The 24191-nt window shown below is 44.6% G+C and overlaps 1 protein-coding gene across 4 annotated transcripts in view; it reads right to left on the bottom strand.

Annotated features, from left to right (window-relative positions):
- The window catches only part of LOC309400851 (RNA-binding protein 33-like), a 379136-nt gene that overhangs the window by 121063 nt on the left and 233882 nt on the right, over positions 1 to 24191 (bottom strand). For all 4 annotated transcript variants that reach the window (XM_081969557.1, XM_081969558.1, XM_081969559.1 and 1 more), the window contains exon 10: positions 16380 to 16438. In XM_081969557.1, coding sequence (XP_081825683.1) covers positions 16380 to 16438 — 59 coding nt within the window. The remainder of the gene's footprint in view (positions 1 to 16379; positions 16439 to 24191) is intronic.

The raw sequence follows: 24191 nt of genomic DNA, 5'->3' as shown, positions 1-24191 counted from the left end.
TAACTTGGTGTGATTTTGTGTGTTTGTGTAGTGAGTGTGAAACACTACAAAAACATACAAAATCTCAGAAAGCTGCACAAATCTAAAAATATAAAAGCAGCTAAAACTTTATAAATTTTAAATGGCTATTATTTCCTTAAAAAATTCCTAAAAAACCCTCAAGTAATCTTTTTTTTAAAAAGTTTTAAAAAAACAACCCCACTTACCCAATTGAAGGCACAAGCCAGCCAGGCAGGCAGATTCAGTTACTAACTGAATAGATGGCTTGCAGGCAGATTCAGTTGCTAGTCCATGAAATGGATTGCAGACTGCAAGCCGGGGATTTCAAAAGCAGATGAGCAGGTGAACAGCAAGGCAGGTGTTCTTCGAACAGCAAGGCAGCTCGGGATTTGGTCCGAAGAGCGAAGGTAAACAAGTTGGAGGCTGGGGGGGAAAGTTGGTAGTTAGCCAGGTGGCTTAGCCAGGCCAGGCAGGGGAGCCCGGGAACCGAGGGGAGGGGGGAACGCTAGGCCGCAACCGGCAATGCTTACCTTTTTGAGTGGGTGGCTGTTGGCGAGGCTTGTTAGAAGTTCTTGGAGATGCTTCGGAAGCAAACCAGAGAGCGAGCAGGCAAGCGGGCGATCAGGTGACCGGGCGAGGGCCGGGCCACCAGGGATTTTTACCCCCCCTCCCTCGGTTCGGAGAATCATGGCCTATCATCCCTACCGGTTCGAGCAAACCAGCCTGAACTGGGAGGATTTCACCCCTGCTGGCAACCCCCATGAACTCGCAAAAAGCTGCAAAGCTTCCTGGGGTTCGCAAACTTTTACTGGCAATTTATCCCCTCATTCACTTAAATTGCAAAACCAGTAATGGAATTACTAAAAACGGGGGTGGGGGTGGGGGGAACCAACCAAACTAAAACCTGGACAACCCCTAAAATGGACTTTAGAATGTCAAAAAGCCTTTGAATTGTTGAAAAGACACTTCGCACAGGAACCCATACTGAAACACCCAGACCCAGAACTACCTTTCATTGTGCAAGCCGATGCTAGTGACGTAGCAGTGGCAGCTGTGCTCTTCCAGAAAAACAGCAAGGGAGACTTGCAGCCCTGCAGACTTGCAGCTCTGAGCATATATATTAAAAAAACTTACAGAAGCTGAAAGGAGGTGGGTAGTATGGCAGAAGGAGGCTTATGCAGTCCTTTGGGCTCTACTGACTTGGAGACAGTTTTTAGAGGGCAGCAGTATCCCTTTTGAGGTGTGGACAGACCACAAGAATTTAGAAGCCCTAAAGACTCCCAGGAGACTCTCTCCAAAGCAAGTCAGATGGGTGCAATATTTCAAAAGATTCAATTTCCAATGGAAGTACCATATTTTTTGGAGTATGAGACGCACCTTTTTCCCTCAAAACAGAGGCTGAAAATCTGGGTGAGTCTTATACACTGAATACAGCATTTTTTGCCTCCCGAAACCCCACCCCCTTCACCTAAATGGCTGTGCATGGCCTTTAGGAGGCTTTCAGAGTGCTCCTGGGGGCTGGGGAGGGCAGACGTGAGCGAAAAATGGGCCATTTTTTGCTCAATTTTGCACCCCCAGCCCCCAGGAGCACTCTATAAGCCTCCTAAAGGCTATGCATGCCATTTTTTGGACAAAAAAACAGGGCCGTTTTTGCTAAAAACGGGCTGTTTTGGGGAGGTCTGCAGTGTGCAAAATCTTTTTTAAAAATTTGCCTCTTCAAAATCTTGGTGTGTCTTATACTCTGGTGCGCCTTATACTCCAAAAAATACAGCACCTCCCAGGGGGGGGGAAACCTACTAGCTGTCAAGGAAACCCCAGTTTGACAGCAAAAGAGAAGAAGTTATTCACCCAATAATTCCACCCCCCCGCCCCCGCCCAGGAGGCAGCTCAGGCGATCACCAGGGTACAAACCTACCAATCACAGATCAGAGACAAATCAGAAATGATCAAAAAATTACAAAACGATCTAAGAACTGACCCTTGGTATCAGGAAAATAAAACCCTGTTGACTGTCAGAGATGGCATAGCATGGAAAGGGTTCAAGTTATATGTCCCCAAAACCCTGTGCCTCCATGTACTTCAAAAAAGCAACAATTCATAACAGGGAGGACATTTTGGTTTTTTAAAAACCCTACACATGGCCAGGAGTTTTTTTAAAAAAGTTTTTTATTTTTCCATTTTCCATCAATCACATGTATACTATTACATAGCCAACATCATATTGTATTATTAAATGTTTACATCAATTCACCTTACCATCAACTCCCAAAAACAATTATTGGCTCTTCTGCTCTCCATACATCGTATTTGTACCTTATCCATCACTTTCTTCTCCCTGTCTCCTCCCCCTCCCTACCTCCTTTCTTCCCTCTGTCATCCTTCTCTTCTCTACTTCCCCTTCCTCTCTCCTTCTCCTCTCTCCCCTTTCTACTCTTCCTTTCTCTCCTCCTCTCCCCCCTGCCCTCTCTCTTATCCCTCTCTTCTTCTCTTATCTCTCTCCTCTACTTCACACTCTTCATCTCATTTCCTTGGTGTATTGTCCTTCTATTGTCATATTCAATCAATTAGCAACTCAGTTTAATTATCATGTAAAAAAGTGAATCACAAACCTCTGCTTTACAATCTAACCATATCAGTTTCATATTTGTCCATATTCCATGTATTTTGACCTTTATTTAATTATCTTTCCATTATCATATTCAATCAATTAGCAACTCCATTTTATTGTCATATTTAGGAATAAACCCTTTATCTTAGCTTTATATTTTCCCATATAACAATTTCTAGTTGTCTGATTTTTTCCTAGTAAGTCTTTTGTCCCACTTCTCTATTCCTGTCTTCTCCCTTTTCTTTGTTTTGACACGTCCACCCTCTTCAATTTTCCCCACTCCACCGTCAAAGAAATCTTTTATATTTCTCTTTTTTGGGGCATAACCTCCTATTTCAATTTTCCTTATGCCACTGTCAACCTCTGAACCATCTTTTGTCTGCTTTTTATTCCCTTTTGTTGAGACACAGACACCCGTTACCATTTTCCCTATACCACTGCCAAGCCCAATGGAGTTTTTTGTCTGCTTTTATTTCCCACTGTTTCTACCTCTTCATTATCTTTCCCCCATTTTTCTTTCCCTTCTTCTTTAAATCCCTGCTTCTCTGGGTTCAGAATTCTATTTAGGCTTGATTTTAATGGTTTTAATGATTTATGCATATTTTTTTATAATTTCATGTAGTTCTTTAAATTTCCAGCTTTCCATGATGTCCAGTTCCAAAGTTACAGTTATACAGTTCTTCTTTCAGAGTTCTGGTCCACCTTAAATTTATCTACTTAAGCTGCTGTGGCAGAGTGACGGGAGCCATCTTAGTCTTTTGTTCTTCCTAGGCCAGGAGACAGTTTTGGTGGCCAAAGATGAAGCGTGACATTGAGGACTATGTAAAACTTTGTGCCACTTGTGCTACCATGAAGACCAGACCAGGAAAACCTCCAGGACTGTTGCAACCTGTGGCAGACCCATCACGACCCTGGGAGGAAATAGGAATGGATTTTATAGTGCACCTGCCAGAGAGTGGAGGGAAATACGGTCAACTGGACCATAGTAGATTTATTATCCAAAGAGGCTCGTTTTGTCGTGTGTCCAGGATTACCATCAGACAGGAAATTATCCAAACTGTTTGTTAAACATATCTATCGATTGCATGGAGTACCATGCAGGATAATTTCAGATAGAGGGGTTCAGTTCACCGCAAAGTTCTAAAGGGAGTTTATAAAAGCTATTAGGTCATCTCAGGGGTTAAGCCCATCTTTTTATCCAAGCACTAATAGATCCGTGGAACATTCTAATGCGATTATTGGTCAATATTTAAGATGTTATGTAAATTACCAACAGTCCAACTGGGCTGATTTATTGCCTTTTGCTGAGGTTGCTTATAATAACGCAGTGCACAGCAGCACGGGGTTAACCCCTTTCCAGATTAGTGGAAAGGAATTTGTCCCCATGCCAGAGTTGCCGAGGGACACCCCCCCCCTCCATCCAGGTCAGTAAAAGAATGGATGGAATCCTTAAAGGAGTCGTGGGAGAATACCAAGAAGGCTTTGAGTGCAGCATCAGAAATGCACAAGAAGCAAGCTGACAAATACCGTTAGCAGCAACCTCATTTCAAAGTAGAAGATAAATCCTTGAAATTACAGTTGCCTTCTTGTTCTGACCTAGGCTTCCCCCAAAAGCATGAGGCAGATTCCTGGTTCTGACAAAACGCCTTTTATTAAACAAATGTAAATTGCTCTCATTCATATTCAGCAAAAGCCCAGTAAACAGTCTTCTGGCAGCCAAAGGAGACGGTCGCGTGCGTCCGCCTTCTCGCTGTTTCGGTGGGCTCCCCTGAATTCTAGGGGCAGCACAGGGTGCCTTGGAGGGGCGCCCTGCTGTAGGGGCGGCTTGCTGGGACCCCCTGGAGCGGCGGCCGTGGGGGCGTCTCCAGCTTTGCCCCAGGAGCCGGAAAGCGTAGGGAGCGCGCGGGATGCCGAACGCAGCCTGGAAGGAAATGATCAATCTGAATGAAACAGCTGAAGTGCGGTGAGGTGGGGGGTCTCCCCAGGTCTTTTACTGTCTTTACTCTATTGACTGATCTGCAGTTTTTTGGGGGGACTTTGTTTCAACCTTTGGAGGAGTTAAGATTGGGGGGGGGAATTTCCACCCCCCTTGGAAAAGCGGCACTTGGAAAATCTCTCCCCTGTATGGGAGAGAGAGAAAGTTTAAAATCTACTTTCACTTCCCTTAAATAATGGGGGAAAAAAATCTTTTTTCTCTTTTGACCACAACTGCAAGAGAAAGGATGGTTGAACTGATTCTTCTCTAAACTATGCATGGGAACTTTGATTTTGTTGTTTCCTGACCACCTGTACTGGCTGAGCCAATATGGCCAACTTCCTCCTTCTTCTTTGTCTTTATGAATGAGACTCCTCCCTTAGAAAACTTTATGGCTTTGAACTAATTTCCACCCCAGAGACCTCCAGGAGCCTCCTCAAATACGTTTTTCCCCTGGATTTGGAATATTTTGATCCACCTATCTGTTCTAGTTTTGTATTAGACGATTTATTCTCCTTTGGACTTGCTTGCCTGGTGATCCCTACCGGCTGTGCTTTCCCACAGACACCATTTCTTTGTACAGAACAATAACTATCTCCGAGCTTCATGATGGGTCCAAAGAAGTTACCGCCTGGAAAGGCCTCATCGGCCCCGACATCTTCTACGTCCAGCCCCATTGCTCACCAGTCACAACTGGGATCTTTTTTACAACCTAAAGCCCCTGAAGAGAGTTCAAAGGATTTGTCCATTCACCAGATGCTTCAATCCATCTTAAAGGGACAGGACGAAATGAAAAAACAACTGCAGGACTTAAATGATCAGCTCAGAGAGACGAATCAACAAACCACACGGAATGAACAGAGGATAGGTGTACTGGAGGAGGGTGCGGTTGGGATGAGAGACGACCTGAAGACAATCCAAAGGTGGAATGTAGAATTTGAGAATCATGTGATAAAAATGGAATTTGAACGGATGTCTTTTTTCCTTAGGTTCCAAAACTTGCCAGAAGTTGAGAATGAAGATCTTAAGGAGATTATGACCACAATTCTAGCAGAATATATTAACAGAGACAAACAACAGCTTTGGTGGGATATTGACCTGATCTATAGGATTAATTCAGCCTATGCAAGAACACACAATGTGCCAAGGGAAGTTCATGTTAAATTTCTTAGAAAAACCACAAGAGATGAGGTTCTAGGAGCTCAAAGGGGAGGGCCATTAAAATATAAGGATAAGGAAATAACCATTCTTAAACAGATCCCAAAGAAAGTAAGAGATAAGAGAAGGAAATATTCCTTCTTAGCAAAAAAATTATACAATAATGGGGTTTGGTTTAGGTGGTTGTTACCAGAAGGCATGTTGATTTTTTGGGAGGGCAGTAGAATTAGAATCAACACAGTTGTGGAAGCAGAGGCTTTCACTAAAAAACACAGTGCTCTCTTAGGTGACACGGGGGATGTTACACAAGAAACAAAGGAGGGAGGGGCTGAAGCTCTGCCAGTGGACGGGGGGGGGGGGAGGATGCGACAACTAGAAGACTCAGATCACAAAAGTGATTTGAAATATTATTGCAAATGTTGTTACAATGTACCTTTATGGAAGTGATATAAAACAAAATGATTGAAACATACTGATGATTTTGTGTTAAACTTAAAACTGCTAATACCTATGTAAATGTTGATAATTTTCTTTTTCTTTTTTTTGTAAAAGTTGCGAGACCTGGGGGGGCTTCTCCCCCCCGCATGATGTAGCTGCCAAAATGTTCTATAACCTTTTAACCCTTTTTCCCTGTAAAACTTTTAAAATCAATAAAATTTGGACAATAAAAAAAAACAAAAAACACAGTGCTGTGCAAGGAAAGACTTGCAAAGAGTCTCTGAGATTCACGGACAGATGTTCACACTCCTGAAACGAACGAACGAATGAATTGTTTCCTGCAAAATACCACTCCTTTTTCGCTTCTCTTTTATTTCCTATAGGAGGGGCCATTCACCATCTACCTGTGGCTATACTCCCAAATCGACCCTGATTTCTTAGTTGTTCTTTTCTTCTGGTAGTTCTGTACATGCGCACACTGGGAACAGGCTCCAGCTGTTCCTCTGCCTCACTTCAGAGGAAGAGAATCTCCTAGAAGTGATGACAGAGCTACTGAAAAGTGCTCTAGAGATAGGAAAGCAAGAGATAGAACAGAATAGAATAGAATAGAATAACAGAGTTGGAAGGGACCTTGGAGGCCTTCTAGTCCAACCCCCTGCATAGGCAGGAAACCCTACACCACTTCAGACAAATGGTTATCCAACATCATCTTAAAAACTTCCAGTGTTGGGGCATTCACAACTTCTGGAAGCAAGTTGTTCCACTGATTAAATGTTCTAACTGTCAGGAAGTTTCTCCTCAGTTCTAAGTTGCTTCTCTCCTTGATTAGTTTCCACCCATTGCTTCTTCTTCTACCCTCTGGTGCTTTGGAGAATAGTTTGACTCCCTCTTCTTTGTGGCAGCCCCTGAGATATTGGAAGACTGCTATCGTGTCTCCCCTAATCCTTCTTTTCATTAAACTAGACATACCCAGTTACTGCAACCGTTCTTCATATGTTTAGCCTCCAGGCCCCTAATCATCTTTGTTGCTCTTCTCTGCACAAGATACTTCTGTATTTTAAGACTATCTTCTGGAGTGTTGGCTATTCCTGCCAGCTTGGTGTCATCTGCAAATTTGATGAGTTCCCCATTTATCCCCTCATCCAAATCATTGGTGAAGATGTTGAAGAGTACTGGGCCTAAAACAGAGCCTTGGAGTACTCCACTGCATACTTCCCTCCATATAGTTGCAGTTTCATTGAGGACTACACGTTGAGTACGGTTGGTCAGCCAGTTACAAATCCATCTGGTGGTGATGCTGTCTAACCCACATTTGTCTATCTCATCAAGTAATACGTTATGGTCTACTTTATCAACTGCCTTACTGAAGTCCAAGGAAATTATATCGACAGCATTCCTCTGGTCCACTAATTTTGTCACTTTGTCGAAGAATGCAATAAGATTAGTCTGGCATGATCTGTTTTTGACAAACCCATGTTGGCTTTCGGGTATTACTTTGTTTGCTTCTAGGTGTTCGCTGATTTGTTGCTTTGATTATCTTTTTCCAGAATCTTCCCTGGTATTGTGGTCAGGCTGATAGGTCTGTAGTTTCCTGGATCTATTTTTTTCCTTTTTTGAAGATGGGAACCACATCAGCTCCTTTCCAGTCCTCTGGCAGTTCCTCGGTGCTCCAGGATCTCTGAAAGATATAGTTCAATGTTCTGAGATCTCGTCTGCCAGTTCCTTCAGAACCCTGGGGTGTAATCCATCCGGTCCTGGTGATTTGAACTCATCTAGGGTAGACAGGTGCTCACTTACCATTTTCTTCCCTATTTTAACTTGTGTTCATAATTTTTTTTTTGTGGTGCTGTTTTTGATAGGTTGGACTGTTTTTTCCCTTTGTGTAAAGACAGATGCAAAAAAAGAGTTAAATAGTTCTGCTTTCTCCCTGTTGCTTGTCACCTTCTTGCCACTTTCTCCCAACAATGGACCAATTGTTTCCTTGACTTTTTTCTTGTTTTTAACATGTCGGAAGAAGCTTTCTTTGTTATTTTTTACCTTGTCACAAGCCCATCTTCCCCTAGAGGGGAAGATACAATGAAATTTTTAGAATGAACACAAGCTACTGTCAGGCCTAGAGCCAATTCCTTTTGGGATCTTTGGCCTGCCACATTTCTATCTACTATGCTGTTTCTATAGTGGGGAAATGGGAGGGGGATAGTAAGAAGTAGGATGTGATGTAACCAAAATAAAATTCCTTTTAGGTTGCCAAGGTCATCCTTTGTCTCTGAACCTCTGCACCTGACTGGAACTGGATGGGTGGAACTGCCAGCATGGCAGTGGAAGATTGGACCATGTGATAGACTTGTGGGTGTGGGGGCAAGATCATGAACTTTCAACGGGGTGGGGAAAACCAGGAAGCTTTCAGATTCGGGATTTCCCAGATGTGCCAACATGACTCTCTTAATAAATTGGAACTTTGGGCAATACGTTGGACTCTGATTTAATTTTGGATGTTATTTGGAACCCTGACAGCTACGCAAGGAGATATAAAGTTCCAAGAGAAGTACATGTGAGATTTGCTAAAAAAAAATCAACAAGATATGAAATACTAAAAAGGGTAAGAGATTATCCATTGCAGTATAGAGGGAAAGAAGTTGTGTTTCTGAAACAGATTCCTAGGAGGGTCAGACATTTATGATACCAATATCAATTTTTCACTGTTAAATTGATTAAAAGAGGAGTAAACTTTAGATGGGTGGTGCCAGGGGGAATACTAGTGAACTGGGATGGTAAAAGATACAGACTGGACTCATTAGACAAGGAGTTAGAATTCTATGATAACTATATTGTTCCAAATGAGGGACAAGACATAAGAGAAGAATCCGAAGATCAAAGACAAGAGGAACTGACAGGAGAAAAGAGGAGTGCACAACAAAAAGAAGAAGAGGCAGAGAAAGCAATATGAGAAGAACGAGAGCAAAAGACCAAAGACAAATAAGAACTAGGAGAATAAGACCTATATACAAGTAAATGAGATGGAGGGGGTAAATGAGATGTTGTCAATAAATGGATTGAATTCCTCCATAAAAAAGGGGGGGATTTACATGACTACAAAAAGTAAAAGCAGATATAATTTGTTTTCAAGAGACTCACATAAAAAAACAACACAGCAAATTATTGAAGTGCCCCAAAATTGGAAAGTTATATTTTGCATCAGCACAACAAACGAAGAGAGGGGTGGCTCTGTATATCAAAGATACAATAAATTCCAAACAAATATACACAGATGAAGAGGGAAGAATTTTAATGGTGGAGATGGTAATGCACCAAAAAAGGATACTTATGATAGCAATATATGCACCAAATAATAAGCAAGAAGAATTTTATCAAACACTGTATAAGAAGATATTGGAAATGGAATATGAAAACATCTGTGTTGTAGGAGATTTTAATGCAATAGTGGATGCAAAACTAGACTATAGAAGTAGTAAGACGGGGGGGGGGGGGGGGAAGCAAGAAGGATACTCCCTAAGGCATCTTTTCAAAATAGTAGAAGAAACTTGTATACAGGACTTATGGAGACAAATGAACCCGGGGGAGGGGGGGGATCAATAAACATTTTACTCACAGACACAAATCATGGTCCAGAATTGACATGATCTGGATGACACCTGAACTAAGAACAAATGTACAAGAGAAAGAGATAGAAACTAACATATGGGCTGACCACAACTCAATAAAAATCAGCTTGAAAGGAGGAAAGAAAAGGTTGAGATACCAGCCACAGGTGGGTTTCTTGATTCAGGATCCCAATCCTGTAGTTTGGTTTCTGCCTCGAGGTTCCAAAGCCTTGTGTGGGTATCTGTCCGGTTCCCAAGCTGCCGATTGGGCAGCTTATCCTAGGTTCTCAAGCCTAAAGTGGATATCTTATATGGTTCCCAAGCCAAAGTCTGTACTGTTCGTACTGACAAATTCCAACGATCACTTATTTATTATTGAATTTACGCACTATATTCTTTAGCGTCGCTTCTGGGAATTGATACTGTCGACCTGGTGATGTAACTGAAGGCACTGGAAGCACACAAATAAGATGTGGTTCTGGAATCCAATAAACGTCTTTTCTTTCAGGCCAATAAAATGAATGAACAGGGCCTCGTGGATCGGGGAAACACGGTAGCAGTTCGAAAGCATGCAAACATGAGTAGATAAATAGGCACCACACCAGTGGAAAGGTAACAGTGTTCCACACACCTCAGCTTATAGTCAACGATGGCTCCCTCGGGCTCGTAAATTAATTAGGCCAACTCTTGGAAACTTCACACATAGCTGAAACTCACTTTTAAACATCTATCAAGATTTCCGGGCTTCCTGAGTCCTGGGCTCTCCAGTCACTGCCCAATATTTGGAGTGCTTGGAGGGAAAATCAGGCAACCATACCAGAAGGTGGATTATCGGAAGAAAGCCTGATTTCAGCTGGAGGAGTTCAACCAGTCCTCAACATCAGGGCTCCAGACTTTCAACCTGCGATGCCTTTTCCAGTGGCAGAAGCAAGAAAAGATGAGTACTGGTGGAAATTAGCCCCTAAAGCAGCTGAACTTGAGTTTCCTTACCCCAATTCCCAAATAAAGGGAAGGGTCTCAAGCGAACTGGCAAGGGTGGACTGGATGTGGGACTGGGCATAAGCCAGGCTCCCAAAGCCCCAGAGGGAACCCTTGGGGAGTGCAATAGAGCAACTGAGGGAGGAGTTTGACCGGGCCACCCTTCAGGAGGAGGGGCAATCATGCCGCCCAAAAGAGAGGGGAGGGACATCTGATCCTGTTGAAGGGAGGAGAGGCAGACTAGAGCGCAGCCCCCCACCCCCTCCCGATAGACGGAGAAGGAGCCCAAAACGGCAACTAGTGCCTCTCCCATGCAGCAGGCAGGCTGCCTATAGCAGGCAACCCCCTCCCTCTCTCCGAACTAGGGGTGAAGAAGATGACCAGCCATATCAGGTGCAAGGATCCCAACGCCAACAGGAGGCTGGGGGATAAGGGCTGAATGACCCACCCCAATTCAGGGGAAAGTTTGACGGAGACTCAGACCAGCTAGCCCTATTCCTTGATTCAGCTGATATCCACCTAGAACGCTATGGGCACCTCTAACCATCCCCCAAAGCCATGGTGAACGCCATCGCAGAGGAGCTGGAGGGAGAAGCAAGGGAATGGCTAGCAGCCCTCCACAAGAGGAGAGCCCCCCAACTGCAAGACATAGATGACTTCCTGAAACTGCTAGAGGCCAGATTTGAGGAGGAGGAGGAGGACCCATATGCAGAAGAGGAACTCAGCAACCTAAAGCAGAGGGGCCACCCCATCAAAGAGCACATCCGTGAATTTAGGAGGGTCATAGGAAGGCTACCCCCTTTACCAGAGCGGCTGCTGGTGCATTTTTTCAGAACAAGCCTGGACAAGCAAATTGCCCAAGTAACTGCATACTGCGACATCCCAAATCAACTCTCTGAGTGGTGCCAAGTAGCAACAAAAGTCGACAGCGGGCTGCGCACCAACAACATGACAAAGCAACCGGACACACAAGAGAGAGGTCAACCCGACCTGAAACCACCCAGCCGGAAGGAACCACAGCACCACAGCAGGCTCTGAGACCATCCCTCCTTCGAAGTCCGCTGAAATGCTACAGATGCGGGGGGATGGGCCACATGGCAGCTGCATGCCCAACCCCAGCCCCAAAACCAAGGCCAGACCCACCACCCAGGGAAGGACCAGAACGAGCGCCCAAACGGACCACCAAGACGTCCAGGAAAGCCCTCCAGTCTGCAAAGGCCCCTTCCCCCTCAGGGAAAAGTGATGGAACCCCAGGCAACAACAATCAGTCGCCCGAATCATATGACAGCGAGGACGAGGGAGAAAATGACCCAATGGTGAGTGAACCAATTCACCCTTTCCTTTTCCCAATACGCCTCACAGCCCCAAAAACAGGAAACCAGGGGGATTTTCAAGCCCTAATAGACTCAGGTTGCAAAAGGTGCTTGATCAACCTAACCACAGTCCTGAAATTGGGGATCAGAGCAAAAAGACTGGCCCACCCAATCCGGTTCGAGCAGGTCGACGGGTCCCTAATGAAGGGAGCTTATACCACTCACCTAACTGAACCAGTGAGGATAGAGTTAGCGGATCACTGGGAAGTAATTTGATTCATAATAGCCCCCAAAATGACAATGCAGTCATACTGGGACTCTCCTGGCTAGACAAGTGGGGACCGACCATCTGGTGGCAAGGGGGTACCCGCAGACTTAGGATATCAAGGGGCCCCCAACCCCTCCCACACCACCAAGCAGAAACACCACGCACGCTGGAAACCCCCCAAGAAAGCCCACGAGAACAACTGGCAACCACATCCGACAAAACCCCAGAGGCCGAACTGATTCCGATAGAATATCAGGACCTCACAGAAGTATTCAACGAGGCTGAGTGCGATGTTCAGCCTCCCCACCGGGAGACAGACTGTGCCATCGAAATCATCCCCGGGGCAAAACTACCCAAGCCCAAACTGTATGCCATGAGGCCCCGGAAAATGCAAGAGATGCGCAAATACATAGACAAAAACCTAGCAAGGGGGTTCATTGAGCCAGCCAAGCCACGGGTCGCGGCACCAGTCCTCTTTAAAGAAAAAAAGATGGAACCATGAGATTGTGTGTGGACTTTCGAGGGATAAATGGGGTGTGCGTACACAACCTATACCCCCTCCTCCTCATGAAGGATATGCTATCTCATCTGGCCAAGGGAAAAGTCTTCACCAAACTAGACCTCAGAGAAGCATACTACCGAGTACGAATCAGAGAGGGAGATGAGTGGAAAACAGCGTTCAACTGCCCCCTAGGGAGCTTTCAATTCAAAGTGATGCCTTTCGGACTGCAGGGAGCCCCATCGGTATTCATGCAGTTAATAAACGAGGTGTTGCACGAGCACCTCTACAAGGGGGTCCTCGTCTACCTAGATGACATCCTTATCTACACTGAAACCATGGATGACCACGTACCCCTGGTCCGCCAAGTACTGAAAAAACTTCTGGCAGCCAACCTGTACGTCAAGGTATCAAAATGCGAATTCCACAGTGCCCGGTTAGACTACCTTGGTTACCGAGTGTCAAATGAGGGAATAGAGATGGACCCAGCCAAAGTGCAAGCCGTCTTAGGCTGGCAACCCCCTCTCACCCGCAGGCAACTACAAAGTTTCCTAGGTTTCGCGAACTTCTACAGGCAATTCATCCCCTCCTTTGCGAAAATTGCCAAACCCCTAACAGACCTCCTGAAGACAGGGAGCCCAGGAATGAAACCCCATCCAGGACAACCCCTACAGTGGGACCTAACCTGCCAAGAGGCGTGCGAAACACTCAAAGAAATGTTTGCAAAGGAGCCAGTGCTGAAGCATCCTGACCCCGAGCAAACTTTCGTGATCCAGGCAGACGCCAGCGACATGGCAGTGGGAGCGGTGCTACTCCAAAGAAACAACCAAGGAAACTTACAACCCTACGCCTACACCTCCCGCAAGCTCACAGACACAGAGAGACGATCGGCCGCGTGGGAAAAGGAGGCTTTCGCAGTGAGATGGGCACTGCTAACCTGGAGACACCTGTTGGAAGGGGGCCAGAAACCGTTTGACGTCTGGACCGACCACAAAGGCGCTTAGGACCCCACGGAAGCTATCACCCAAACAAGTCTGATGAGCTCAATACTTCAACCGTTTTGATTTTGTTTTAAAGTACATTCCAGGGGGTAGGAACTTTCTAGCTGACGCCCTCTCCCGCATGCCTCAGTACAAATGCGAACAGCAGCACGTAGTGGATGCCATCATTCCCTCTACCCAAACCACTGCCCAGGTGACCACCAGACGGCAACGCCGTGCCCGGCAAGACCAACTTGCAAGCGACCTAACCACGAGGCTCAAAACTGAACTGCTAGCAGACCCCTGGTTCCAAAACAACCAACATATCTTGACAAAGAGAGATGACCTTGCATGGAAGGGGACAAAAGTCTACGTCCCAGAATCCCTACGTACCCTAGTTCTCCAGAGGAGTCATGATGCCAAACCAGCAGGCCACTTTGGGTTCCTAAAGACTTTACACTTAGCCCGGAGGCAATTCTGGTGGCTTGGCATGAAGAAAGATGTAGACTGTTACGTGAAAAGTTGTACCATTTGCGCCACAATGAAGAGACGACCAGGAAAACCCCCTGGACTACTGCAAACAGTAGCAGAGCCAACGAGGCCGTGGGAGGAGATCGCAATGGACTTTATAGTAGAGTTGCCAAAAAGTGGGGGAAACACAGTGATTTGGACTGTAATAGACCTGTTCTCCAAACACGCACACTTCATACCCTGTAGCAGACTACCCTTGGCTCACAAGCAGGCTAAACTGTTCGTGAAGCATATCTACCGACTGCATGGAGTACCTTGAAGAATTATCTCAGACAGAGGGGTCCAGTTCACGGCTAAGTTCTGGAGGGAGTTCCTGCGGTCCATTGGATCATCTCAGGGTCTTAGTTCAGCTTTTCATCCGAGCACCAATGGGGCAGCAGAGAGACTGAACGCCATGGTAGAGCAGTACCTGAGGTGTTACGTGAACTATCAGCAGTCCAATTGGGCAGACCTTTTATCTTTTGCTGAGGTCACGTACAATAATGTTGTCCACAGTAGCACAGGACTCACGCCATTCAAAATAGTGAGCGGTATGGACTTCGTCCCAATGCCTGAGTATCCAAGGGATCCCCCCTCCTCAGTCAGCTTGGCTGACTGGATGTCGATGCTGAAAGCGACCTGGGAAAATGTCAAAAAGGCACTGGCTAAAGCGGCACAAACCTATAAGAAACAGGCAGATAAAGACCGGGCTCCGGGTGGGAGAGAAGGTTTACCTCTCCACAAAATATTTGAGATTAAAACTGCCTAGCAAGAAACTGGGGCCAAAGTTTATGGGACCATTCCCCATAGTAAAGATCATCAACCCAGTTACAGTGCAATTGAAACTACCTCGAGTGTTGGGGAAGATACACCCAGCATTTCATAGCAGCCTCTTAAAACCCGTGATTGGATCCACTCTGAGACCACTACCCCGGGAGCCCCCGGGCCCTATGGTCATAGGGGGCCAAACCCATTATGAAGTTAAGTGTATCCTTGATTCAAGGTGGCACAGGAGACAACTCCAATACTTAATCAAATGGAAGGGCTACCCCTTGTCAGAGGCATCTTGGGTGAAAAGTAGAAATATCCAGGCTGATTGCCTTATAGCAAAATTCCATGCAGAAAATCCAAGCAAGCCTGGGGGAGGGACACATCCCTAAGTTATACACCTGTACTCAAATTGCTTTGTTTTATACAGGTCGCTTTCAGGAAGTGAGGGGAACTCTTGGAAACTTCACACTATCATGAAAATACATTCTGATATTTCTGAAAGATATTTCCCAATTTCTGAGTGTTAATCTAGTATGTGAATTATTTTTAACTTGTATACAGTAAATGCTGAAAAGGGACTAAATAAAATATGATGTAGTTCCAGTCTGGTGAATGAAGCAACATTACTGAATATTCCTATCATGTGTCTTGATGAAACTGTAACCAAAGGAATACAAAACTGGAAAAAAAACCTGGGAAATGTGCATACTACAAAAATATGAATGGGAAGAGAAGTGTGAATATTCAGTGACATTCAGAGAGGCAAATCAACCAAGTGTAGTAGATTAGCTATGAGAATGACCTGGCTACTCTGTTTAGGAAAAAAAGATTAGGAGGTGACATAGATGCCCATATCAAATAACCTTCTGGCACTAAAATTACTACAAAACCAAAAAATAATAATAATCTTCACGTTTACATTAGAAATATGCAATTTGTACTTTAAACTTGCGGTATTGAATGCCCTTTTATGAAAGAAAAGCAATACTATTTATTCTGAAAGGGCTCTAATGGCTGGGAGTTCTTACTATTTAAAACCCAGTCAGCATGTGCTTTTTTAAAACTCCCCACTGGAACATTTTACAATTAAAATTAAGTCAGGTCTGAAAAATTCATTGACCTTTAAGCTTTTAACAATTTTCTAGCTCGCAGATCACTGTCAGTATTTGCAAATTTTTAAAATTATATTTCATTGGCACCACTTTTCTTTCCCATATTAATATTTCTTTACACATGTATGCTTATCCATATCAGAGAAGAAGGAACAGCTGCTACTCACAGGAAATCTCTGGGGTCCTACAGCAGGTCTTGGCTGGGTTGGGACTGGCAGCAAGGGCACTAAAAACAAGGAGCACACCTTTTAAATCAATTTGTTTTAGCAAAAAATCCAGGCCATTTTCATATGCAACCACATTCACAGCTGCAAGCAGACAAAATGTGTTAACATCATGCAACAGGGCAATTAGGATGCTGATGGCATAGGCTACACAATTAGAGAAGGCATAGGCAATTTGAAATATTTGTTTTCTTTGACACATTACTGAATGAAGGACAAAAACTTACCAGGATGGCATCAGAGGCATGCCATGATTTCTCAAAATTCCAGATACCATACCAATTCAATTGGTTAATTCACATTAATTCAATTAGGTATTATAGTACCATATACATTTACTAGAAAGTAAGACTAGTTAAGCTCAGTTGCATAGATTCCTGAGTAAACATGTTCTATATTAGAATAGAATCATTCACACTGTGTTGCACTTCCTAAGATAAGGCAATCAAATTATTTATTTTTTTGCAAATGGAGCAAGTGGAAAAAGGAAGTATACAAAGTTAAGAAAAACATGTGAAAGACTCTGCAGTGAATTAGCTGTTCTAGAAGTAAGCTGTCAATATATATTTATTTATTTATAAAATTTATTGGCCGCCCAACTTACCACAAGGTAACTGTGGGAGGCTTACAGTGATAAAAAGTGCATTTCTACATGCACATTAAAACATAAATAAATTAAAACCAAACATTAAAATCTAATGACATGTGGGGAGGGCAGAGGCAGAATGGGGGAGGTGGGATCTATTGTTACTCGATCAACCACCTCCACTGTGCTGTTCCCCCGTTGGGACCCCAAGGCAACTGTCAGAGCCAGGACAAAAAGATAGGAGGGTTGGGGCGAGCCTCACATCACCGGGGGGGGGGGGGGGGGAGATGTTCCAGAGGCAACAAAAGAGAAGGCCCTCCTCCTGGAGCCTGCCAGCCAGAATAATCGGGCTGACAGGACCTGCAGCATGCCTCCTCTGATGGGCCAATCCAACTGGGGTGAAACAGTCCCTCAAGTAGCCTGGACCCATGCCATAAAGGACTTTAAAGGTGATCACCAACACCTTGAATTGCACCTGGAAGCAGACTGGCAGCCAATGCAGCTCGAGGAACAGTGGTGTTACAGGGACCATTCTTCTCCCCCCCACCCCAAATTGCCGCACTCTGCACCAGCTGTAGCTTCCAGATGCTCTTCAAGGGTAGCCCCACGTAGAGTGCATTACAATAGTCCAACTATGAGATGACCAAGGACTGAGCACAAGGAATTCTGATCCAGAAAAGGCTGCAACTAGTGCACAACTTGAGGTTGTACAAAGGCTCTCTTAGCCACAACTTCCACCTACTCCTCAAGCAGGAGTCGTAAGTCCAGGAGAACCCACAAGTTGCGGACCATATCTGTCTGGGGCACTGCCAACCCATCCAGAGTCAAAGATGACAAAGTCTCGGAGCCCGCAGCCCCATGTACTCAAAGCCATTTGGTCTTGCCAGGGTTCAGTTGAAGCCTATTGTCCCCCATCCATGCCTGCACAGCCTCCAGGCACCACGAGAGGGCAGCCACACCATCACTTGGTTAACCAAGAGTGTAAATATATACAACTTGCTTTTACTGCTGCTCAACTAAATTACAAAAGCACATTGACTTGATGAAAATTTCTGCATCAGAATTACTCTGGCATGATAAACTAAACTTGTGCTAAAGTTTTATTTGATTATAATTTAAAAACTCACTAGTAGTAAGGAGTACATACCAATTTTAACAATAGGTTTAGCCCCGCCCCCTTTTGTGATGTTTGTTTTGTTTATGCTGTAACCCTGCTCTTTTTGTGACGTGTTTTGTTTACAGTGTAGCCCCACCCCGTTTGTGACATCACCCACCCATTTCACCCCTCCCCTCACCCCTCACCCCCACCCTTCCCTGACCCTCAAACCCTTTTTACAGGAAGTACTTTAACGTCATTGCAAGCCAGCCCCATAATCCTTCTCACCCGGTAGTAAAGGTGCATCAATGCACACCTCCACTGTGACACACGTGGCCTTTCACACGGGTGTGCTGTAACAACACACATGCCAGACCTACCTGTCCCACAATCCCTTTCATCTTGAATAATTGTGACATAGTAATTATTCACTGGAGGTCCTTCCCATTGGTTGAATCAAAAGAAGTCCATCTAGAGCACATGGGGCCTAATACTAAACAAACAGGCTTTTCTGATCGGTTGATAGATGTTTGAGCCGCGGGGGATCCCAAAATTAATTTAAAAGCCTGTTTACGCATTGAGAGGTATAAAGTATTTACCAATGTAAAGTAAGCACAACATGACTCAGTTCCTGAGATAGGATCCTGTTGTAATGCAAGGAATTTGGGACACTGTCTTATCTTTGCTCTAGGGGGGGTTTATGGTACAGGGAGGTAAAAATAAAATGCTATTTTGCAAAAGGCCTTTTTGTAAGAGTGCTTTGCTTTTCTGAAATGGTTCAGGGATAGGGGCTAAAAGGCTGGAAAACAGGGTTACTGAGTGGGGTACAGTCGATATATGTAAAAATTAAAAATAAAATGTGGTACTTATGCGCATGCTTATGTATGACAATAGGGCACAGGGCAAGTTGGGTCCTGTCCCGGGGTGGGTTGGCGTGTGGTCATGCTCAGTATACGCTTGTTAGAGAGCATGCGTGCAGCGCTCGTGATCGCACGTGACAAGCGTGCTTAGGGGCATGTTCGGACCTGCCCCAGGTGTGTCCTGCTTTTCACAGGGTTGATAAAAAGGAGGTCTCTGCAGACAGCAGCCAATTCGGCCGGCTAAAATTTAGACTTAATAATAACATGTTCTCTTGCAACAGAAATAATAAAAATGATGCCAAGTTAGAGTCAGAGGATGATTTATTCAATGTAAATGTGAGGCCTGAACCACCAAAGAGAGGCCGTCAAGTTAGGAAAAAATGTAAGATGTTTAATATCAAGAGTAAGCGTGGCTTGGTGCTTAAGATTTGTTATTGTCAGTTCTGTCAAAGAACAAACTATGAGGGTATGCAGAATGTGTAAACCAAAATAAAAGTTTCATGATTTGAAAATTGAATATATTTACTTTACTTTACTTTACTTTTATTCATATTTATAGACCGCCCCCTCTCCCAAAAGGGACTCGGGGCGGTGTACAGTCAATACATAAAAGATACATAAATAAATCAATACTTAGATATTTAAATACATAAATAGTTAGATACTTAGATGGAGGAGGCTAAAAGAACTGTACATTAAAGTAAAGTATTTAAAATACAATCTTTAAAAAGACCCCTAAAAAGTACCCCAAAGAGTTAAATTTAAAATGGTTCCCCAAAAATACCAATTAAAATATATCTGCCAGGAGGTAAAAGCTATGAGTGTGCCAGGCCAGCAAATCGAAACAGGTGAGTCTTTAGTTTTTGTCGGAAGGAGCGGAAGTCGGTGGTGGTTCTAATGTCGGGGGGGAGGTCATTCCAGAGGGTTGGGCCCATCACAGAGAAGGCCCTACTCCTAGGCGTCGCCCGTTGGCATTGCCTGGTGGACGGCACCAGGAGAAGTCCCTCCCTGTGAGAGCGAATTGGTCGCAGGGATGTGTGCGGCAGGATGCGATCCCGCAGATAGCTAGGTCCTGTGCCATGGAGCGCTTTGAAGATGGTAATCAACACCTTGAAACGCACCCGAAAAACCACAGGCAGCCAGTGCAGCTCGCGCAGGAGAGGTGTTACGTGGGAGTACCTAGTACTCCCCATGATGGCCCGCGCGGCTGCGTTCTGGACTAGCTGTACTCTTCGGGCGCGTCCCAAGGGAAGCCCCATGTAGAGAGCATTGAAGTAGTCCAGGCGAGACGTGACCAGCGCATGAGTGACCGTGCGTAGGGCATCCCGGTCCAGTAGGGGGCGCAATTGGCGCACCAGGCGAACCTGGTGGAACGCCCCCCTTGCCACGGCTGCCACATGGTCATCCATCGACAGCCGGGCATCTAGGAGGACGCCCAAATTGCGCGCCCGTGCCACAGGAGGCAATTGCTCGCCCCCTATGGCCAGTGATGGAGTCAACTGGCTGAACCGAGGTGCCGGTAACCACAGCCACTCAGTCTTGGAGGGGTTGAGCTTGAGTCTATTGTCCCCCATCCAGACCCCGACGGCTTCCAAACACCGGGACATCACTTCGACAGCCTCGTTGGGGTGGCTTGGGGTTGAAATGTACAGCTGAGTATCATCAGCGTACAGATGATACTCAACCCCAAAACCACGGATGTTCTCCCCCAGTGGCTTCACATATGCGTTGAACAGAAGGGGCGAGAGGACCGACCCCTGTGGCACCCCACAAGTGAGTGGCCTCAGGGTCGACCTCTGTCCCCCTGCCAACACACATTGCGTCTGGTCGGAGAGGTAGGAGCCGAACCACCGCAAAACGGTGCCTCCGACTCCCATCCCCTCCAGCCGGCGCAATAAGATACCATGGTCGATGGTATCAAAAGCCGCTGACAGATCTAATAGGACCAGGATAGAGGAACAACCCCTATCTCTGGCCCTCCAGAGATCATCGACCAACGCGACCAAGGCCGTCTCCGTGCTGTGCCCGGGTCGGAAGCCGGACTGGCGTGGGTCTAGATATTCGGATTCGTCAAGGTGTCGCGGAAATTGCTGTGCCACCACATTCTCTACAACCTTCGCTAAAAAGGGAAGGTTGGAGACTGGACGATAATTAGCTAGCTCCATCGGGTCAAGTGAACCCAAACGTCATCGGAATAATAACCTTCATCATTATTGTCATCATCATTATCTTCATCTTCTGTAGTCATCACACGAATACAACCAACAAGACCACATGAACATCCTTCAGCAATATAATCTACATTTGTAATGTCTCTTTTTACATCCCCAGGTAAACAAAAGGGGTATTCGGTAAGTTTCAGAACGGCCTCATTAATATCATCATTAACATCAACAGTAGGCATGCTGTTACTAGGCTTCGTAGGGCACTGACAATCACCTCTGGCCTCTGTAGGTTCTTTCTTGCTTGAGGCGCTTCTTGAAAGAACCAGACTCTTGTCATGTGTATATCCAAAATCCATTTCTGGTAAAATATAAAAAATAGCCCATTACTAAAGCTAACAGCAACTGTCTCCATTTATTATATAACTTTATCAGCAATAGATGTAGTAAAAAGTCAATTTAGTTTTATTTACCTACGAACTCCTCTGCAGACTCTTCATTGGTTGATAAGTTGGTTATTAAGGAGTGGCTGATGCTATAGCTATAACCCGGAACAGAACCTGGAAAATATATTAATTCATTACCTATCATGATGTTAACAGTGTTATCTTGAATTACACATTTGAATATATAACAAGGATTTTACTTACTCAGGCCGGTTCCTTGGATAGGCGACAAAGAACATCTCTTAGTCATTTCCCTGGATGCATGGTAAGAACTGTCGAGGTCGGTTACATCTTTCTGTTGTACCAAATCCCTCATGTTACAACAAGGTAGATGACATCCATTCAAAATAGGTCTGAAGTAATGCATGTCTTTGTCAAACAGAGTACAGCATATTTTATGAAAATCTGTCAAAACAGGTCTTAACTCGGACCTTGATGTAGAAGGATCTACAGCCTTTTTATTATTTCCGGCGCAAGGGAACATGTTATTATTAAGCGCTGTCTACATTTTAGGCAGCCGAATTGGCTGCTGTCTGCAGAGACCTCCTTTTTATCAACCCTGTGAAAAGCAGGACACACCTGGGGCAGGTCCGAACATGCCCCTAAGCACGCTTGTCACAAGTGCAAGACAAGCGTCGCATGCATGCTCTCTAACAAGCATATACTGAGCATGACCACACACCAACCCACCCCGGGACAGGACCCAACTCGCCCTGTGCCCTATTGTCATACATAAGCATGCGCATAAGTACCACATTTTATTTTTAATTTTTACATATATCAACTGTACCCCACTCAGGAACCCTATTTTCCAGCCTTTTAGCCCCTATCCCTGAACCATTTCAGAAAAGCAACGCACTCTTACAAAAAGGCCTTTTGCAAAATAGCATTTTATTTTTACTTCTGTTAAGTCTATCCCCGTTAGGAGACTAGACTTCAGCAGCGGAATGTAGTAACGAATAAGCCGTTGAATAGTCCACTCACAGCCACCAAAGGTAAAACAAAGAATAGCTTTACTTGCGTAACAAAAATAGGATAAATAGTCTCCAAACAGACTATAAGCAGTCTTGAAGTATATACAGTCTATTTACACCTCGTTGAAGTTATAGTTGCTCAACTCACAATTCACCATGTAGACAGGTAACTTAGTTACAGACTAGCCACCATCCAATACACAGTCTTCTCTCTAATACAAAGCTCATACAGTAACAGGCAGTAACAGTCAGGAACATCAGTAGCTATCGGGGAGGAAACCATAATAGTTCCTTCCTCCTTATATGGCTGCTTAAAGCAATTAGCATCCAATTACATCTCTCTAGCATTTAAAGTAACAGCTACATTTGTTACAATCATGGCTTATGTACATTGCCAAGCCAAGACTAGGGTCACATCCCTAACATTCTCCCCTCTTTGGTTGTCAATGTATTTACACACAACTTCACGTTTTCAGTCCATAATCATCACAACATTTTTTGTGTTTTATAGCACCTTGTGCTTTAGTAAAATGGTCAGCTATATTGTGTTCAGACATACAATATTCCAATACAATCATTTTACTTTGTATACACTTTGTTTCCATATCAAGCAACAATTGTTTTTAACACACAATACAGTACATAATGTAGGTTCAAGATACAATGCATAATGCATCCCTTATCAAACATAGAATTACCATTTACTAGGTGGCATGGTAAGAAACCTGACCTTAGCTACCTACATACGTTTGGAGTTCCTGCATGGGTTCATATTCCAGCACAGATTAGGTTAAAGGGACAAACTTGTGCAACACAGTTAATATTTGTTGGTTACGATTCAAACCATAGATCTTATAGGTTTTGGGAACAAGGGACAATGAAGATCTACCACAGTGCTAATGCAAAGTTTCTGGAGCATGTTGGTTGGAACAAACTAGAAACTAATAATCAGGTAGTAATTGAAACCCAACCAGACCAAAATAATGAAACGGGAATACCAAAAACGAGTGATGACGGGAAGGAGTCTACTCAGGAGGAGGAAGAGATAAAGCAGGAGGACGTTCAGGATAGTCCACCTATAAGCCCCGAGTTACCCAGAAGGTCAACCTGTGTAATGCGGCCACCTGATAGGTATCAGGCATCTGTTGCATGTAAGGTGGATAAGGTACCTGCTACATACAATGAGCTGACTACGTATTCAACTGAGGACAAAAAGGTAGAGCAAGCTGCAATGGATAGGGAGTTTAAGTCATTGCAGGATTTGGGAGTGCTTGACAAGGCTGATTTACCTTCAGGTAAACATGCAAGGGGACACAAACGGATATATAAGCGTAAAACCGGAGTAAATAGGACTTCTGTAAACCATTATGGAAGGGAATTAAGTAAACCCCGATGAGTTAGGAGTTTTGGCGATGTTGATATAAAAGGTTCTCCAGTAGAAGCATTTACAACGTTGTTCAGAAGATGATTAGCACACATCATTGCTTCACCCCATAGCTTATCCGGTAAACCTGAATCGGATAACATCGTCCTTACCATTGCCTGCAATGACTGTCCTCTCCTTTCCACAAATGCATCGTGTTGAGGTCTATATGGTGCAGCACGTTTATGCTCAATCCCAGTTTTCTTTA

This window comes from Natrix helvetica (genome assembly GCF_964273705.1).
Source record: "Natrix helvetica genome assembly, chromosome: W".
Classification (NCBI taxonomy): Eukaryota; Metazoa; Chordata; class Lepidosauria; order Squamata; family Natricidae; genus Natrix; species Natrix helvetica.
Note: the sequence above shows the minus strand (reverse complement) of the source record. Positions and strands in the feature narration are given on the sequence as shown.